The following is a 17,280-nucleotide window of genomic DNA, read 5'->3' on the forward strand; positions in this document are numbered from 1 at the left end:
CAAGAGTCTTGTTATGAATTTATCTGGCGTCAGTGCTGTTTTGTGACCTGCCTGGGCCTGCAGCAGGAGTTCTGCCTGGCAGGTAAGGCTGCAAGGGGACCTGACCAGGAGCGGGACCCTCGCTGTACTTTGTCCCTGTCTCCCTCCCTCTGCAGTAGGTCTCGGTACAACTGCTTCCTCTAGACTAGGGGAAGAGACCGTTTCACTGCTGGAGGATAGCTTGTGGTATTCAGTGCTCTTTAAGCATGGTTTTATTAGCACAAAGATAGCTACAGGCTGCTTAAACTGTGCAAAGCTGTAACTGTGCGGTTTGTGTTTTCCTGTCCCAGTGGGGATGGGAAGCAGGGCTGAGCTAGCAGAAATATCCCACTTCATGCGCAGCAGTGCTGGGGCTGTCACATTCCTGTCCGGGCTTTCTGTACCTGCACATATGGGCGCCTGGAAATGGTATGTGCATGTTGAGTCCAGCTTTCCCAGGGAGCTTTGGACCTTCTGTGTATGTGCAGCAGAGCTGATCTGTGCAGGGAGCATGTCTGGGATTTCCAGGTGCCCGGTAACCCGGCTGGGACTTCCGGATGTCTGGAAATCGTCAGCCAACCGTCAATCCCTTCTAATTGCCTCTGGACAAAAGTGTGGTGGAATCGGACACCCTGTGGCTCTACATAGCTCAGGTTAAAAGCTCCAGGCATTGTTAACAGGGAAGCCTTTCTTAACTCTAAGTGTGTCAGCAGAATACATTCTTGTCTTCTCTTTCGGTCCAGGAACTCGAGCGTCTGAACCAGGTCCTGGAAGCAGAGAAGCACCGGTTTGAAGAGGTGGTACGGGAGCTGCGGCTGGAGCAGGAACAGATCAGACGGTGAGGCGGCAAACTGCGCAAGGCAGGTGAACTCCCACACGGGGCAGAAATGCTGCTGTGGTGGTGAATCAAAACAGTTCATAAAATCCACCTATTTTGTGCGTGTAGGAAGGAGCTAAATGCAACAGGAACGGTTGTGATCTGTTCTCCTGCATTTGCTATCACTTGTGTGACCAACAGAATACAGTTTAGTTTCATTTTGCATGCAGGGCTCCAGCAACTTCATTTTCAAAGGACTGGGACATGGGCAAACCCCAGATTACTGGGGATAGCATGGAAGCGGACATGTGCTAGAGGATTTCAGAGAGGCAATTAGTTTGATTGATTGACCAGCCATGTGGGGTCCAGACATCTGAATCTGGTTTTCCACCATCACGAATGACACTGGGTGGATGTTGAGGTTGTCTCACCAAAAATAATTTTGTCATTTTAAGAGTTACACTGTGCAAAATATGAACAGCAAATGTATTTAGAAAGGGAAGGATGCAAGTGCTTTGCCCTGAGTGTTGAAAGGGCAAGTTTTGCCATTGCCCTCTTTTTTTCCTTTTCTCTCCCTAAATAACATCTCAGAAAAGCCAGTGTGATTTTGCAAACCATTTTTGTTTTCATAGACCTACATCTGCTCAGATGTGACTGCCCCGTCTGAGCTCTTCCAGTTGCAACCGTGGCCCTGCCCTTGCTAGAGAAGCACGCTAACGGTCGGGTTTGGTTTGACCATCAGGAGGCACAGTAAAGTTCCTGGGCGCCCGTAGTGTGTTCAAGGCGTGATGCTTCCTGGCAAGCTCCTGACTCTCCAGGGCTGCCTGTGCCGACCACCAGTGGCAGGTCCCGCACTAAGGGATCCGCAGCCTGTGCAGTCTGAGCGCGGTCTGTGGGGCTAGTGTTCCCCTGCAATAGCTATCGCCCTTTTTGCTTCTTTAGGGAGCTAGAGCTCACAGCCCGCTCCCTTAAAGGAGTGGAGGAAGAAAAGAAAGAGTTGCGAAGCCTGACACAGTCCTTACAGAAAACCCTAGAGGTGAGTGACCGCTTCTCCCCTCTGAGTGACAGCATTTTGGGAACGATCCATGAGAACTGACCAGGGCTGAAAGCAGCGCTGTCGTGTGGAATCAATCTAACATCCGCTAGTGCTGGAGTTAAGTCCCGCGCGGATGAACAGGTTCATTCGGTAGCTGATACGAAGGCCGAAATCCCCTGCAGAGAAGAACTAGAAGTGACACGGAGCCCAGCAGAACCAAACTTTTCTCAGCAGTACCAGGTGATGTGATATAGGACAATAACCATAAGTTGCAGTTTGGGAAGCTCAGGTTGAACATTAGGGAGAGACTTTTCACCAGACGGGTAGGCAGGCAGTGGGAACGGCTGAGGAACCTCCATCTTGGAAGGTTTTCACAACTCGACTGTAGAAAGCCACAGCTGACTGTATCTTGCTGTGCTGACAGACCAGCTCTGGACAGGAGGCTGGACTAGAGCCTACCAGAGGGTCCCTTCCAGCCAACACGGCTGTAAGTCTGTCACAGCTTTCTGATTTTTTTTTTTTTAACTGCAACTCCCTAAGTCCTGGTGGAAATTGGAGCAGCAGAGAGGCATTCCTTGTTCACAGAAGGGAGCATGGCTCCCAAGGAATCATGTACCACATGGGAATTTAGGAAACGGAGTGTTGATATATTAAACCCTTTCCTTACTTGGTATCACTCTGGTGGATTGGTGGGAAGTGGCTTTTTTAAATGTATATCGCTTGTGAAATTTCCACACAGCTGGCCTTCTGAAGCCTCAATGTCATCCTTAATGTTCGTGTCAGATCCTGCAAGTTTGTCCAAAAATCTGTTGCTGATGTTCCTTTGAGCTCTTCTGCTTGCCTAGACTTACGGGTATGAAAAAAGATCTGGAAAGCTATGGAAGGACCATTCGTGCCCTAGTTACACACCGGACCGAACACTTCAGAGGAAAAGAGCATGATATGTCCTATTGCCCCACAGTTAGAAGTACCACAGAGGGGATGCCTCTAGTTCACACTGAGGAGCAAGGTGAGGAGGGAAGGCAGGGAAGCACAAGGCTCCAGTCCCTGAGCTGGGTCCTTACTAGCATATCATGTCAAAGGAGCCTGCAGGTTCTCGCCCCCTTGCATAGCGAGGGCTATGGTGGAGGCTGGCTCCTCATGAGGCCGGTACAAAATGAAAACCAGATTTTGTTATTTCTGGTTTTAACCTGAATGAGGCATGTGGACGTAAGGATGGAGGGACTCAATAGGGAGGAGCCAGGCAGGAACAGGAGCAGAAATGTTAGACTTGGCTGATACTCGCAATCTCTGCCCTTCTTCAAGGAGCTCTCACTGGAAAAGCAGCAAATGCTGGAGATGCTGGAAGAAAATGAGAGCCAGCTCCCACCTCCAACCAGCCCCAGCAAGGAGCAAAGCCCCATCTGGGGGCTGCACTGCAGCCTGCGACAGATTGAAGAGAAGATGCAGCAACTTCTGGAGGAGAAACTCCTGGCAGAGAAGAGGTGAAGTGGGGGCAGGGGCTCTTACGGTGGTGCCAGAGACAGGGCTGTGGGACAAGGTGCGATCCAGTGTGAAGAGGGTGGTGGGAAAAGAGGTAGTTTTCCCCCTTGCAGGTGGGAGGCAATCAGAAAGGGTATGCCTAAATATTTCCAGGCTTAAAATTAGGCTCACTTCAAAACTGTTCCCCTGTTTACCCTGAGACCTGCAGAGAAGCAATATCCTTTATAATTTCCATTCTTGGGTGCGGTAAAGGGAAGAGGACATTTCTACCCTGCTCAGGCTTGGTGGTGCCAAATGACGTGACTATCTGCTGACTTGCTTTTTGGTTGCCAACATAAGACAAGTCTGGAAGCTTGTCTGGTTCCCATGGCCGGAGTTCAGGTTATAAATGCTTCAGAGGGGACAGAGCGAGGCAGGGCAGCTGAACTCCTTGCTGCCGCTTGGGCCTGCTCCTTTCAAATCAGGGCTTAGGCACGTGAATCCATTTGGTGTTCACGGGCTTGTCCCTAAGAAGTGTTCGGTGCTCCTGGACCTCGTCTGGGGATTGAGAATGTTCCATTCAGGAACTGTCCGCCTGACCTTCTCCAGCAATGCCTGTGTCATTAAAGTGAAACACAGAGAGCGCTCCTGTCAGCGCCTCTTTGCTCAGGGCAGCCAGGCAGTTAAGCATGCCCCATCACGGTACTGAGCCCCCTCCTTCCTGTGAGTTGTGCTGGGGTGGGAATGGTCGTCCTCCGTTGCTGTGCCGTGCACCAGGATGAAGGAGAATGAGGAGCGGTCCCGAGCGCTGGAGGAGGAGCGGGAGTTTTACTCTTCCCAGTCGCAAGCACTGCAGAACTCGCTCTCGGAGCTGACCGCAGAGAAGCAGCAGACAGAGAGAGACCTCAAGGTATCCCCTGTGTATGTCGCATATTGCCGTCCCTGGGCCCAGAGCTCTCTCATTTTCCCTTTCAGTTTATCCCCTGTCAAGTGGGAGACTTAATTTTATTTTGTTTCCTTTTGTGGTCGCAAATCTTCATTTGCTATGCTTCGTATCATGGTAACACGTGAAGTTGCCATGTTTTATCTATGTAGCACTATTATTTATTTTCTCATTCTGAGGCCTGATTAACCCATTCAGTCAAAGTCTTTCCATTTGCTGCTGTGAAAGCATCATCTAAAGTTGGAGGGAGGGGGAAAAAAGTAAAAAAGGAAAGTAGACACAATCAAGAATAAAGATTATTTCAAAGAAATGCTAATCTGGACATTGCAGAACTGAGCAGAAATCTCCCCTCCTCGCTTGTGCTCAGAGAATCAATCTTAAGATATTAAAATCTTCAGGAATCTCTGCATGAACTTGGGTTCAAAAGTAAAGGAATGCAGGTGAGGTACCAGCCCTCCTTTGTTATCCCAGTAATGGAAGATACCTTAATCTACGCAAAGGTAATTGGACAAAATATGCTGTTTTATTTTAATCTAAATAATGTAAAGGTTATGCTTATTATTGGCTATTTGATACTCAACACCCTTCTACAAATATTTTGTCCAAAAAAACCCCAATTCTTCTTTTTCCTGCACCTCCAAGATTTTCTTATCCTGTAACCTTCCACTTGGCCAAACTAAAGTGAAGTTGACCTAAGCTGTATTAATTATTCTCATTTGCTAAGCTACTACTGATATTATGCTTTATTTCTAACTTTTCTTGTGTTTTGTTTCTGCAACTAAGTACTGTACACCCATTTGTGGGAATTGACTGCCTTTATCTCAAGTCTGTCTCAGCTGGAAAGATCTCCTGTTCCTGCTCAGCTGCAAGTACTTGCTTAAGCACAAATTCATGTGTTGAAATACCATCTCTGATTCCACATGGTTCAAACAATGAGAGGGAAGCTGTGAAAATAAAGTCAGAGTAAAGGAAAATTACTAAAATAATCTGGACTTCAAATTCAGATTCTGTCTGAAGACATGAGGAACAACTTTTATGTTGTCTTACAATATTTCTGTTGGTTTTCTTTACTGTTGTCTTTTCATTTTCATCTGCTTGGTGGGTCCCTCATGGACCTTGTGAGTTAGCAGGATGGTTATTGAGACGCAAGGTGTTTTTCAGCAATGCTTATTCTCTTCCTCAGGCTGAGGTGAAGGTGCGCATGGATCTGGAGAAGAAACTGAGAGAAGCTGAGGAAGCGCTGCAGAGCTTGGAGCAAGGCTTAAATTCTCTGGATTGCAACAAGGAGAAAGAGGAGAAGATGAAAGCAGATGTCGGTAACTTGAGAAGTAAGTCAGTCATCCGTCCTCCCTACTGATGAGCAAGCTCTGAGAGAGGAAATATTTCTACCCACCTCCCCAGACACAAAAAGAAGTTCCCAAATTAGCAAAGCTGCACATAATGTGCTCTCCCAACTCCTTGTACCTCAACTGCACCTCCATTTTGAGAAGCCAGAATGTGCTATGCAGGCACTTGGTGTTTAGCCCTTGAAGGAGGGCAAAATTATCCCAGCTTTCCCTGTTGGGTGGAAGACAAACCTAGGGCAGAGATGAGCAAATGCTTTCTAAAATGTCAAACGGGGAAGCTGTGGCAGAGCTGTAAAGACTGATTAGGTCTGAGTTATAGAGTGTCCTCCGATTCCCCTCAAGATAATCTTTTCTCAGCCTTGGTTACAAGAACCTCAGCAGTTTAAGGAGGACCATGGTTGCTGCAGCAATGTGCTGGTAGGTGACCCAGCAGGTGAAGTTTGGATCCTTACTCAGAGCAGAATCAGTGCATCAGCCCAGCACTGCTGTGCTGAGGTGACTGCCGTCCACAGGTCAGACTCAGGTTCCTCACAGCTTATCCCTGTTTCTTTGCCTTTTTTTTTTTTTTAAGATGGGGCATTACCCTAGCATCTGGCTTGAGTCAGGTTTTGGGAACTGACATTAGCAGCTTCAGCTGGGTGAAGTCTTGCTTGTCTTCCATCCTCAAGTATAGTGCAGGGGGAAGCTGTTATGAAGATGCTGTATCTGTGCAGTTAAGGCTTCATTTCAGTGAAAGGTGGATGTATTGGGCCAATATAGAAAAGTCAAAAAGTCCTGTGGCATTCTGAGCCCTGTTACATATGTAAGTATAAATACATGTATAAACAGTTTTTATATATATACACATATTTATAATTTATATATATAAATATACGTAAATAAAATAAGTATCATTCAGTAGTTTCTACATCAGATTTCTAAACTGAGACAAAAGGGCATGATTCTGACTTCAGAATCTGGCTCAGAGCTATGGTAAGAAAACAGAGCTAAAGTGTATATGTTGAGCTCAACGTTCAACTACAGCTGAGCTACCTGCACAGGGCATAAGTGAGTAACCTCTGGCACTGAATGTCTCCTGACACTCATTTCCAATCTCAGATTTTTGGGAATGTTTTCTTCAAAAGAGTAAAAATGTACTGATGAGCAAAACGCTAGAGAAAGTGAGGGACCAGCAATGTTTTCTTTAACATCAGTCCCAGCACAGATTGCCTCAGTCCTTCCAAGTGATTCCTGCAGCTCTGCCTTGCCCTTTCATGTAAGAGTTGGGGTGCGTTAGCATGCGAGACCTCTGAACAGCAAGGGACCAGCGACAGGCAGGAGGACAGCAAGACGGGAATGGCAGAAGATATGCTGGTTAGACCATAAGAGGGGAAACGGGCCAGGAAAAGCAGCTCGTGTGGCAGATCGGGACAGAATAACATTGTCAGTTTGGACATGGGGCTTTGCATGGAGCCTGTAATGCATGTATATATGTGCTAGTATTTGCTATGCTATTAAGAAATCCCTGGCCACGTACGGCCTGTGTGTGTGTGCCTGCGCCAGTGTTGCCAACACCACCCTTTCCACAGTTAAGACTTTACTGGTTTTAGAGGTCCTTCAAAGCAAGTGCAACGAGCAAGGCTTCAGACCCCTCTGTTGCAATAGAGTTGAGAAGTTTTATCATAATATCAGAGGCTTTTGGCAGTTGAATCATGAGCAGTTGTGGGAATGATCGATGGGGAATGGATGGTTGCAGTTCTTTCTAAAATTTAAGTATGTATTTGTTGGGGACTGGAGGTTTTTGTCACTTTGAACTTGTTCATTCTGATGATATTCTGGAGCTTCATGGATTGTTGTTTGTGAAGATCTAGGGAGGTGTTGAATGTCATTACCTGGCTCAGCCCATCAGCGAGTGCAGTCCCTTGTGACTGGTTCATTGCTTGAAGTATCTCTCCCGTCATTGCTCACAGTGGTGTCTTCTCCTCAGAGTTCTTTGAAGAGTGCATCCGCAATGCCGAGCTGGAGGCCAAGATGCCTGTGATCATGAAGAACTCTGTGTACATCCACAAGGCTGCCACTCGTCGCATAAAGAGCTGCCGCTTCCACCGCCGGAGAGCCAGTACTTCGTGGAATGACTGTAGGTATCGGGCAGCTTCTTACTCTATATCCTGCAGGAGCAGATATGAGCAGATGGGGCTGACAGAACAGTAAGGTTTGCAAATGTGGTTCATAGAATCATTAAGGTTGGAAAAGACCTTTAAGACCATCGAGTCCAACCGTCAACCCAACACCACCATGCCCACTAAACCATGTCCGTAAGTGCCACATCTACACGTCTTTTAAGTACCTCCAGGGATGGTGACCCAACCACTTCCCTGGGCAGCCTGTTCCAAGGCCTGACCACTCTTTCAGTACAGAAATTTCTCCTAATGTCCAATCTAAACCTTCCTTGGCGCAACTTGAGGCCATTTCCTCTCGTCCTATCGCTTGCTACTTGGGAGAAGAGACCAACACCCACCTCGCTACAGCCTCCCTTCAGGTAGTTGTAGAGCGCGATGAGGTCTCCCCTCAGCCTCCTTTTCTCCAGGCTAAACACCCCCCAGTTCCCTCAGCCGCTCCTCATAAGACTTGTGCTCCAGGCCCTTCACCAGCTTCATTGCCCTTCTCTGGACATGCTCCAGCACCTCCATGTCCTTCTTGGAGTGAGGGGCCCAAAACTGAACACAGTATTCGAGGTGTGGCCTCACCAGTGCCAAGTACAGGGGCACGATCACTTCCCTACTGCTGCTGGCCACATTATTTCTGTGGCCTTCTTGGGCACACTGCCGGCTCATGTTCATATTCCATAGTAGTAGAATGGAGCTACAGAGAAACTTGGAGCTTCCTTACCCAGAGAGCAGGCACTGAGTCTGTGTATTGGTTGCCTGTCTCTTCATGTGTGTTGAAAGGTAACTGCTGTGATGGTCCTGGGACCCTAAAAAAACCATGCTCAAAGCTGTTTTCATCTGAATGCTTAATCACAGACTGAGTCAGGTTGGAAGGGACACCAAGACATTGTCCAATCCAATCCAGTGCTCAGAGTGGCTACCTGCAAGGTTAGATCAGGTTCTACATTGAACCCTAAATCAGAGGCAGCTGTAAAGAAGAAAAGTGTGTTTCCATGCTGTCAGCATTCTCCTCCTCTGAACACAGTAAGGTGAAGCTGTCAGAGTGCAATGGTTAGCTCATCCCTTGCCAGGCTCTGTCGTGGTGATCACGTGGCTCGTGTGCTCTAGTGAAGCTCTGTCTTCAGTTTGTGTCCCTGACGGAGAGTGCTGACCTTTCTGTGCTGCTCTTGTTTCAGTGAAGCAGTCCCAGTCCTTCATCTTCTCGCACGCAGAGGCTGAAAACATCGAGGAGCTGAAAGAAGCAGCCAAAAGACTGAGCCAGGACCAGCACTTCAGGGAAACTCTCTATCAAATCATGAGGTTGCAAAAGGATTCTGCTTCGGGGGACAAAAAGTGACTCTTGTTGGGAGGGGGCTTCTGATCTCAACTTGCCATTCAGCTCCACAAAAGTTACGCCATCGGGCGCTAGGGTCAGAAGGGAGATTTGCCCTTTTGTGGGGAAAGTGGGGGAAAGTTGTGCGTAGGCAATTCCCTCAGTTAGTGGCTTTGCTTTAGTTTGAATGCTCCCCGCAGCCTGGCAGACCTTCTCTGCTGACCACTCCAGATCCGTTTGCTTCAGCTGCTTACGTTAAGCTATGTTTTGCCAAGGTACCACAGTCGGTGTTAAAGTGAACCCCAGACCGTAGGTTAGGAAGTGCCTCTTCTTTTCTTTCCTGTCTAGTCTGTCTGCCAAACACAAGTGCTTCTGAGAAAGCCCTTTGTCAGCCTGTGCTCCAGCTAGTGTAGCCTCCCCAGCCGGACACAGCTTACCCTGGTCTGCCTGATCCCCTCTGGCTGCAACCCCTGGTCAATCAGCCCTTTGGTGGGGCACTTTTCCTGAAGACCGCAGCAGTCCCGGCCTCCCAAGCACAGGCAATAATGTCAAACACAGGGCAGCCTCTTGATGCTACATCATTTCAAGCAATCGGTAGCAAATGAAGACAACCTGAGGATGCTGTGGATTTGGTTCCAAGGAGGATCATGTGCAGAGAAGAACTTATAGGTAACTCAGCGGCATTGATGTAAGCTGGAGGGAGGGTTATGTTGTGTTGACTGTAGGCAGAACACCCTGGAGCCACCTTTGCACTTTTCTTGCATTGGGACATCTGGCTGTGTCACTGCCAGAAGGAGGAGCAGAGCTATGTGCTGCAGAAGGTGTTACAGGCAGATTCAGTGTGGAAGAGCCTTTTGACTCAGCTCTGATGGCTTCCTCATCAGCTCTATAAAACAAGGTGGGTGAGGAGTGTCCAGAAACAAAACCCACTACCACTTGGAGAATTAAACATTGTCGGCAGCAAGCTGTCAGGGCTGTGGATGTGGAGAAAGTCATCTCGGTATATGCTGCAGTGAATAGCCTGTGTCCAAGGCTTTGCACTGCTCTCTACCAGTCCTCTTAATTGCAATCCAGGCTATCTCCATCACACTGGGATCTCTGGCAAGTCAAGGCTGGATTGGGAGTGATGCTGTGGACAGCCTATTCAGAGGTGGGCTTCTGGCTGGCCTCTGTCCCCTCCCAGGTGCTCTCCACGTGGTTATTGCAGGGGAGGACTTGCCCTGCATGTGGTCATCTTGTTACAGGAGAGGAATCACTTTGCTGTGGAAACCTTGCAGCCTCTCCCACCTATTTTAGGCAAGCAGCTGGCTAATAATTACCCATGCTGTAAGAACAGCACTGCCCAGTGCTCACCGAGCACATGACAAGCGCACTCAGACTGACGCTGTTATCCCCATGGTATAAATTGGGAAACAAAGGAATAAACAATACAAAGGTGAATGAAGTTAGCAGCGGAGGTACAGTTAGGGCTTAGGGGGTCTTAAGTGCTGTACCCCTCATCAGTACCCCTGGGTATTACATAGGTAATACATATTACATATGTCCAGTGACACCCGGGTAGCTGCTTACCTGTCCCATGCAGATGGTGACACTGTCCAGTCCTAGGCTTTGGCTTCTGGCCACCTAAGTCATTCCCTACCAATTCAGTGCTGTTTCTAGGGAGAAATCAGGGATGAGCCTGGGAAGGGAGCCCTGGCTTGCCAGCCAGAGGAGAGGCTTTGATGCTGAGTGGAGAATGTGATGCTCCTGCAGGGAGTCACTCTGGTGTGACCAGAGGAAAAGCATTGAAGGCACAGCCTGTACTTTCTATTTCAGGCAGTTACTGACCAGTATCCTTCTGCCAGGCAACAGGAGGTTTTATACGATCAGAAGGTCCAGCACGGAAGGCTGACATTTTTGTGATGACAGGTGATGCGATAGGAAAAGAGAATTTGCATCCCTCCTTAGCATACCTGATCCTTCTGTGTTTTTTCCACTTGTGCTTGTGTGCTAGAAAGCCACAAAAGAATTCTTGCTCCTACAAGGCTGAAGGGCTGTGAGAAAGCAGTACAGAGCTCATTTTCCCCTTTACACTGTCCTCACATCATCTCTGGCTATTTTCCAGTTACAAGGTCTATATTATGTGATGCTGGGCTGGAAGGGACAGAAAAAAGGACAGCCAGGGAGTGTATCTGTAATTCAGGCAGTTAGGAAAATCACCCTGTGGCTTGTGAATGCAGCACCTTTGATCTATTACCATCAAAAGCCACAATATCACACTTTACAGAAGCGTTGTACTCAGGAGGTAGCCGTATCGGATCTTCCTTTACTGTGCATATTGACAGCAATAAGTAAATAAAGGTTACGCTGACACTAGAGTGAATTCCTGTGTGTTCTTGATCCACTGTCACTGAAATGATGTTAAATTGCCTCTGCAGGAGTTGAGACAAATCGTTGTGACACGCTCATTTACTGCCAGAGCACTTCCTCTGCTTCACTGAGTTATTGTGTTACGTGCTTAACATCACCTCTCAAAAGGACTGGCTCTATGTAAAATCCTTTCACCCTTGCTACCCACTTCCACTTTTAAAATGTGTATAAAGTTAAAGCCAGGATGTATTAAATGTAAAGAAGGAATCTCCCACTTGCTTATCTGAAGCCAGTGAGCAGCTCTGTGTAACCAGCAAGGCATGCCCTAAGCCGCCTGCGGCGAGGTGCTTGCCATCAGTCCTTCCTTGCTGCAGATACTAGTCCTGCCGAGGAACCTACTGCCCTGCAAGCTCCCTGGCAGAGTCAGCACGAGCTGGGTCTATGCACCACAGCATCTTAATTAAGTGACTGTCTCCTTATTCTGTTTGAAAGGACACAGAATTATTGATTTCAATGTTATCTGTGTATTTTTAATGCAATGCAGTATCAGAAAGATGGATTAAGGAGCAACCCACCTCTATTCAAATAACCTTCACTAGTAATCCTGAGTCAGATCGCTTTCTCCTACTGGGAAACTTGGGAATGAGATGAGAACTCCCTCCACTGAGGAGAGTTCCCTAAATTGTTCCCTCATGTCCAAGAATAGGAGAAGATATAGGATGGGTTTGCACCTCTAAGATTTCCTTTCAGAAGTTGCAGAACAGCTAGACTGGGTCTCAAAAGCCTGTGGCCATTCTTCCACCACCTCCACCTTCTGGCAATCACCTGGGAACTTCTCTTCCCTCTGAAGACTTTCCTTGTTGTCCCCTTCAGAGACACTTTAAAATATGGTTTCATTTGCAGACACTGCCAAACGTGAAGCCTGCTGATTCTCTTCTGCGTTGTCTTGCCTGCTTTCCACAGTGTGAAGGGTGGCTCCCGCTAAGGTCAGTTTAAGGGTTAATTTCGTCCTCTACATAAGACGCACGAAGCCTCCAGGCTGGTGTAGAAGAGTGGTTCCTGCTGAAGGACAGGGCTTTGGCAGCTCTCGCTGCCCCAAGGCTTTGCTCTTGCACAGAAGTAAATGGCAGAGAAAGAGAGGCAGTGCCAGCCCCGCTGCGTCCAATATGTGCTGCCTCTAACGCAGAGAAAGTGGACAAGAAATGGAAACTGCCCTCGGGGTCAGAAGTCATTAATAAAGGATAAACGGTTGCTGGTGCGTCTTATGCATTGCTGTGCACGGCAACGAGGGACGCAGGCTGGCAGCAGTATTCAGCTAAAGAGTACGGCTTTTTTTTAGCTCAAGATGGTAGGCAGGCTTTCTGCTTAGGACATTAGTGTAACATTAGTGTATCTCTTTGGAGATAAGATGATAGTTTTTCACAGAAATAGTCTGTTTTGAATGCTTTTTCATGCAGTCACTTTCTGTGGTTAGCGGAAGGACAGAGGATAGCTCATGTTGTGTCTAGTAAGGAGAAGTTTCTTCTCAAGAAGGTGGCCATGCTCTGAAAGTTTTGTCCAAAGCTTATCTTCAGGTCCTGGGGCTTGCCTGGAGACTCGGTGCATCATTGTGCTGGTGTGACTGCGCAGGATGCTATTATTTTCAGCGTCTTCCATCTGACACAGCTGGCACAAGGATAATTCCGCAGTTTTTCCACCTAGTCCACACACAATTTGTTACCCATCTAGTCTGAGCGTGGCCATGAACGGGAGAGATGACTGAGCCAGAGGAATCGGCTGTAGTCAGTCACCTGAGAGCTCGGTCTGAGGTGGCCTGTCAGGGTGATGGTCACCATGAGCTTGGTCCCACCAGGTGGGACCATGAGCTCGGTAACCACACGTAGTTTGTTGAACAACCTGCGATGCCTTTCTGCCCACTGAGATAACATCCCTGCTTCTATATTAACTCATTTACTTCTCACTGCAGGCTTAACTCTAAAGCTGAAATGGAGAAAGATCCAACTGAGTGCTTGGTCAGGTCTGTGAGTCCTTTCTTCTTTTTGTCACCAGTACTAAGGGCAGGACACACCACAGTGCTGGAACCAACATCTCTTTTTTCAACATTGGCTGATCTGGCACTTCAGAGGAAGAAAAATTATAAAGGCCATTTTGTGTGAGTGGCAAAGGCACCTTTTGCTAACTCAGAGGTGTTGCAATAAATTACTCAGCAGGGTCATGTGTTCTTATTTTGCTGTATTATAAAAAGTGCAAATTTTGCATTGCTTAAAATAGTAAGTGAACTTGCTTACCCTTGAGTTCTTCTTAACTGCGCTCCTGCCTCATACCTCTCTGTGGAAACCACCCAAGAGCAGAGGAACAGGTCCTCTCCTAGAGCTGCTGCTCCCATCGGTTTCTTCATCGTTAATTCTGAGGGCAGAAAAGAGCTCCTGTTCTCCTCCCTACATCAGCGGCTACCTGCAGGAGATGCCTGCCCCTGCTCTTCTGGCATCAGGAAAACAGGTTCTTTTTTTTTTTTTTTTTCTGTTCTAAGCTCTGCAAAATAGGAGTAAATATTTTTAGCATCTGCATTTTAATAAGGGGCTTGAAAATGAGCTGTTTACGGTGGGTGTGAGAAAACTGACTTGCTGCGATGGGATTAAGCCCTGTTCAAAAAAGGTGCTATCTCTCTCAGCCCTGATGGAAGTATGGCTGGAGGCTTGTGTTAGTCACTGCCGCAAGCACAGCTGGGAACAGGGCAATAGCACTTAGGGCAGAGTTCTGTCTTTGGGAGGGTTCACAAGCACTCAAGGACCCTGGGTGTCAGAGGTAGGCTGTGCTCTTAGGTGCACTCATCTCAGCAGCATGCAAGGCTGTAAGAAGAATTAAAACCACATGGCAAGAAGGTGGGAATGCTGTGGCTTTCGTAGCAAGATAGAGGAGTGGGCTTACTGGAAAGATTGCCAGAGAGGAGGGATTGTAACTCACTGGGGAATAGCCACTGCTTTAATTTCTCCTTCCCTTTCCTGATTCTGCCAGGGGCACAACCCTTGTGCTTGCTGCAGGCAAGAAGGAGGTGAGGAGGCTTCACCAGGAATGAGATTGAAAGGTAGGAGTGCAGCAGATGTGACTAAAAACTACAGCACTGCTGATAGCGGGCTGGTGTATTTAAAAAACAAACAAAAATGTGTGCTATGGCAAGAACATCTCAACAAGCAAAAGAAACTGTCCTATTTCACAGTAAACAAAAACCACCTCGAGTCCCAACTGGAGTCCAGTCCCAGGTGCTCAGAGAAAAGGGGTCTGCAGCCAAAGCCCTCTTCTCCTCTCCCCAGCTGCCACTGAGCAAGACGCTGTGAGTAAACACAGCCGAGCTTGCACTGGCATGGCCCAGCTGGGGTGTGGGGACATGGCTTACGGTTGTTCTCCTTTGCAGGTACCTGTGTGTATGCAGCGGCTGCTCAGGGGGGCAAAAGTCAGTCTGTTGGTGCTGGAAAGGTTTGGGTATCTAAACGTTGACTGGAAGAGGCTGGAAATCCCTGCAACTCTCAATGGAGTTGGATGTTCAGAAACTCCTCTGGCCTGGAGCAGCAGCTCTCTAGATCCCTCTCTGATCAAGTGCAGGGAACTTCAGACAGATTCCCTGACCCACGAAGGGATGCGGGGAATAGAGGTGAAGCCAGGCTCTCTCTCTCTGCTTCTGCTCCTGCTCCTAAATTTCTCATGTTGTAGTTTCTCCCTGAGCACAAATACAGGGCAGGTGTTGTTTAATGTGGAACTTATTTTAGATTAAGAGAAACAAGGTGGGCTTCCTGTGCAGGGAGAGCTGGCTTTCTTCCCACGTAGGGGCAACATGGGCTCCAAAATGAGGACAGAAAATTCCCAGCCATTCAAAGGTATCTTGGATGGGTAAAATAAGCGTGCTTATCATATGTGCCAAGCTTGGATGAGGAGGAGTAGCAGGACACACTGTATTCAAAGTGTGAAGCCAGCCTGCAGTAAGGGAAGAAGAGAGATGTTTGCTTGGAGGCAGAGATGTTTTAGCCCCTTGCTTTGGCTGATGCTGAAGGAGCTAGAAGAGAACCTGTCCACTAAGTCCATGTTCTCCTTTTAGCTTGTGGCTGGCTCCTGGTGCTGGCAAGGTGTTGGGTTTGCTGACTGCTCACTACACAGAAAATCCCTCCAGCTGTGACCGACTGCTGCTGAATAACAGCCTTGTTCGAAAGCAGTGGTGGTGGTTGTGGCTCCAGGGACCACCCTCAGACCTGTATGCAGCAAAGGACGAGCATGACACCCTTCCCAGCTAAACTCACAGGGGCCCGATGTCATGGGAGCCTTTGGCTTCCCCTTGCAAGCAGGCATGAGCCCAGCCTGCAGCTCTGTGCTGGCACCCAGGAGCGGAGAGCCCCGTGCCCACTTCTTGAGCTGCTCCTGCATCCCAGCCTCCCCACTGCCTCTGGCCCATTGGATCCCAGCACGCCACGGCAGGCTTCTGCCACCAAGCTTTCATCCAGCAGCAGCAGTGTGGAAGGAGGGGATTTAATGAGCCACTGGGAGCAGGTGGGGGAGCCATCCCATTCACTTCCCAGGGAGAAGAGCAGCTCCCTGTCCCTGCCCCTACAGCACCCTGTTTGGCTCTCGAGTGCGGTGCAGGGGGGGTCCAGAGGCTGGCTGTCAGAGGAGCTGCTCCTGGGCTCTGCTTCGTTCCCAGACCAGGACAGGAGAGAAGGAGAAGGGAGAACAGTTGCTTTCCAGGTGAATTGGAAGGAAAAGAGCAGACCTCGCAGGGAAGCAAAGAATAGCTGTTGTGGATAGTGCCCTGCAAAGCAATAAAGCATCCTGATAATCTTTTTTTCTTTGTTCAGGCAGGAGGGAGGAGGCTTGAAAGATGGTTCTGGGCTGTGGTTCTGCTGTGTTCCTTATACCAAGAGTTCTGGTCCTGTCTGTACTTGAAGAGGGTTGAAAAGTTAGCAAACAAATTGCCTTACATGAGGAACATCCTCTCCCTCCCCGCTCCCCCAGCTCCGAGCGCGATGGACAAGCCAACTTCTTCCCCCCTTCCCTCCAGCCCCCTCCCTCAGCTTTCCATTTGCTCTTCTTCGGCTAATTGTGGCTATCTTCCCGAGGTGGAAATTAGCATCACCCCAGCAGGCTTGGCGGGAGCCGTGGGAGGACGGCCCTGCCCGGGCGGAGGGGAGGCCCACCCCAGCGCTGCCCCGGGCAGAGCGGGAGCCCACCCCGCCGTGGTGGAGCTGGGGAGCCGCTCCGCTTGGAGGGTGCAAAGGAGGCGAGACCTGGCCTGCAGACGGTCGTAGCTGCTCGTGCCTTTCTTGTAACGCTGCCTTTCTGTCTAGAAAATATTATTCCTCCTGCTCGCAAAGTCTGTTAGACTTGAGCGTTTCATGCAGAAAATGCGTAGAGATGGGCAGCGCGCACCCCGGGCTGTTAACCAGGCACCTTCCTTCCCTCTGTCACAGCCCGCCTCGCGCTCGGCTTTGGGCCAAGCCCTGCGGGTGCAGAGGTGGGCAGGGAGGTGCCTGGTCCCCCCTCGCCTCGCACCCTGCAGCTTGGACCCTTTCGGGGTCTGCGCGCCGGGTCCCGTCCCAGCGTGTTTCGCAGGGGCGGGGGGCAGGCTGAGGAACCGGTGCCTCCGCCAAACCAGTCTGAGCCTTCGCTGGCAGGCTCGGGGGGCCTGCGCTTTAGCGAGTCGGCTGGCGTCGTGTGTCCCTTGCCAGCTGCTAACGAGCGCTGAATCCGACTCACCTCTCACCCCATGTATTCACACACATATACGTACATACGTGCACACACATGTGTATGTATATACACACACATACATAAAAAGATGGTGTGTGTTAAATGCATATCTCAAATA

The 17,280-nt window shown here is 49.0% G+C and overlaps 1 protein-coding gene across 1 annotated transcript in view; it reads left to right on the forward strand.

Annotated features, from left to right (window-relative positions):
- The window catches only part of PLEKHD1 (pleckstrin homology and coiled-coil domain containing D1), a 32,282-nt gene extending 20,857 nt beyond the window's left edge, over positions 1-11,425 (forward strand). Inside the window, exons 8-14 of the mRNA XM_075151935.1 lie at positions 762-856; positions 1,778-1,871; positions 3,177-3,355; positions 4,110-4,242; positions 5,459-5,603; positions 7,588-7,737; positions 8,944-11,425. Of these exons, the coding sequence (XP_075008036.1) occupies positions 762-856; positions 1,778-1,871; positions 3,177-3,355; positions 4,110-4,242; positions 5,459-5,603; positions 7,588-7,737; positions 8,944-9,104 (957 nt within the window). The 3' untranslated portion in view covers positions 9,105-11,425. The remainder of the gene's footprint in view (positions 1-761; positions 857-1,777; positions 1,872-3,176; positions 3,356-4,109; positions 4,243-5,458; positions 5,604-7,587; positions 7,738-8,943) is intronic.
- The last annotated feature ends 5,855 nt before the right edge of the window (positions 11,426-17,280 follow it).

The sequence above is a fragment of the Calonectris borealis genome, chromosome 5 (assembly GCF_964195595.1).
Source record: "Calonectris borealis chromosome 5, bCalBor7.hap1.2, whole genome shotgun sequence".
NCBI classification, from domain to species: domain Eukaryota; kingdom Metazoa; phylum Chordata; class Aves; order Procellariiformes; family Procellariidae; genus Calonectris; species Calonectris borealis.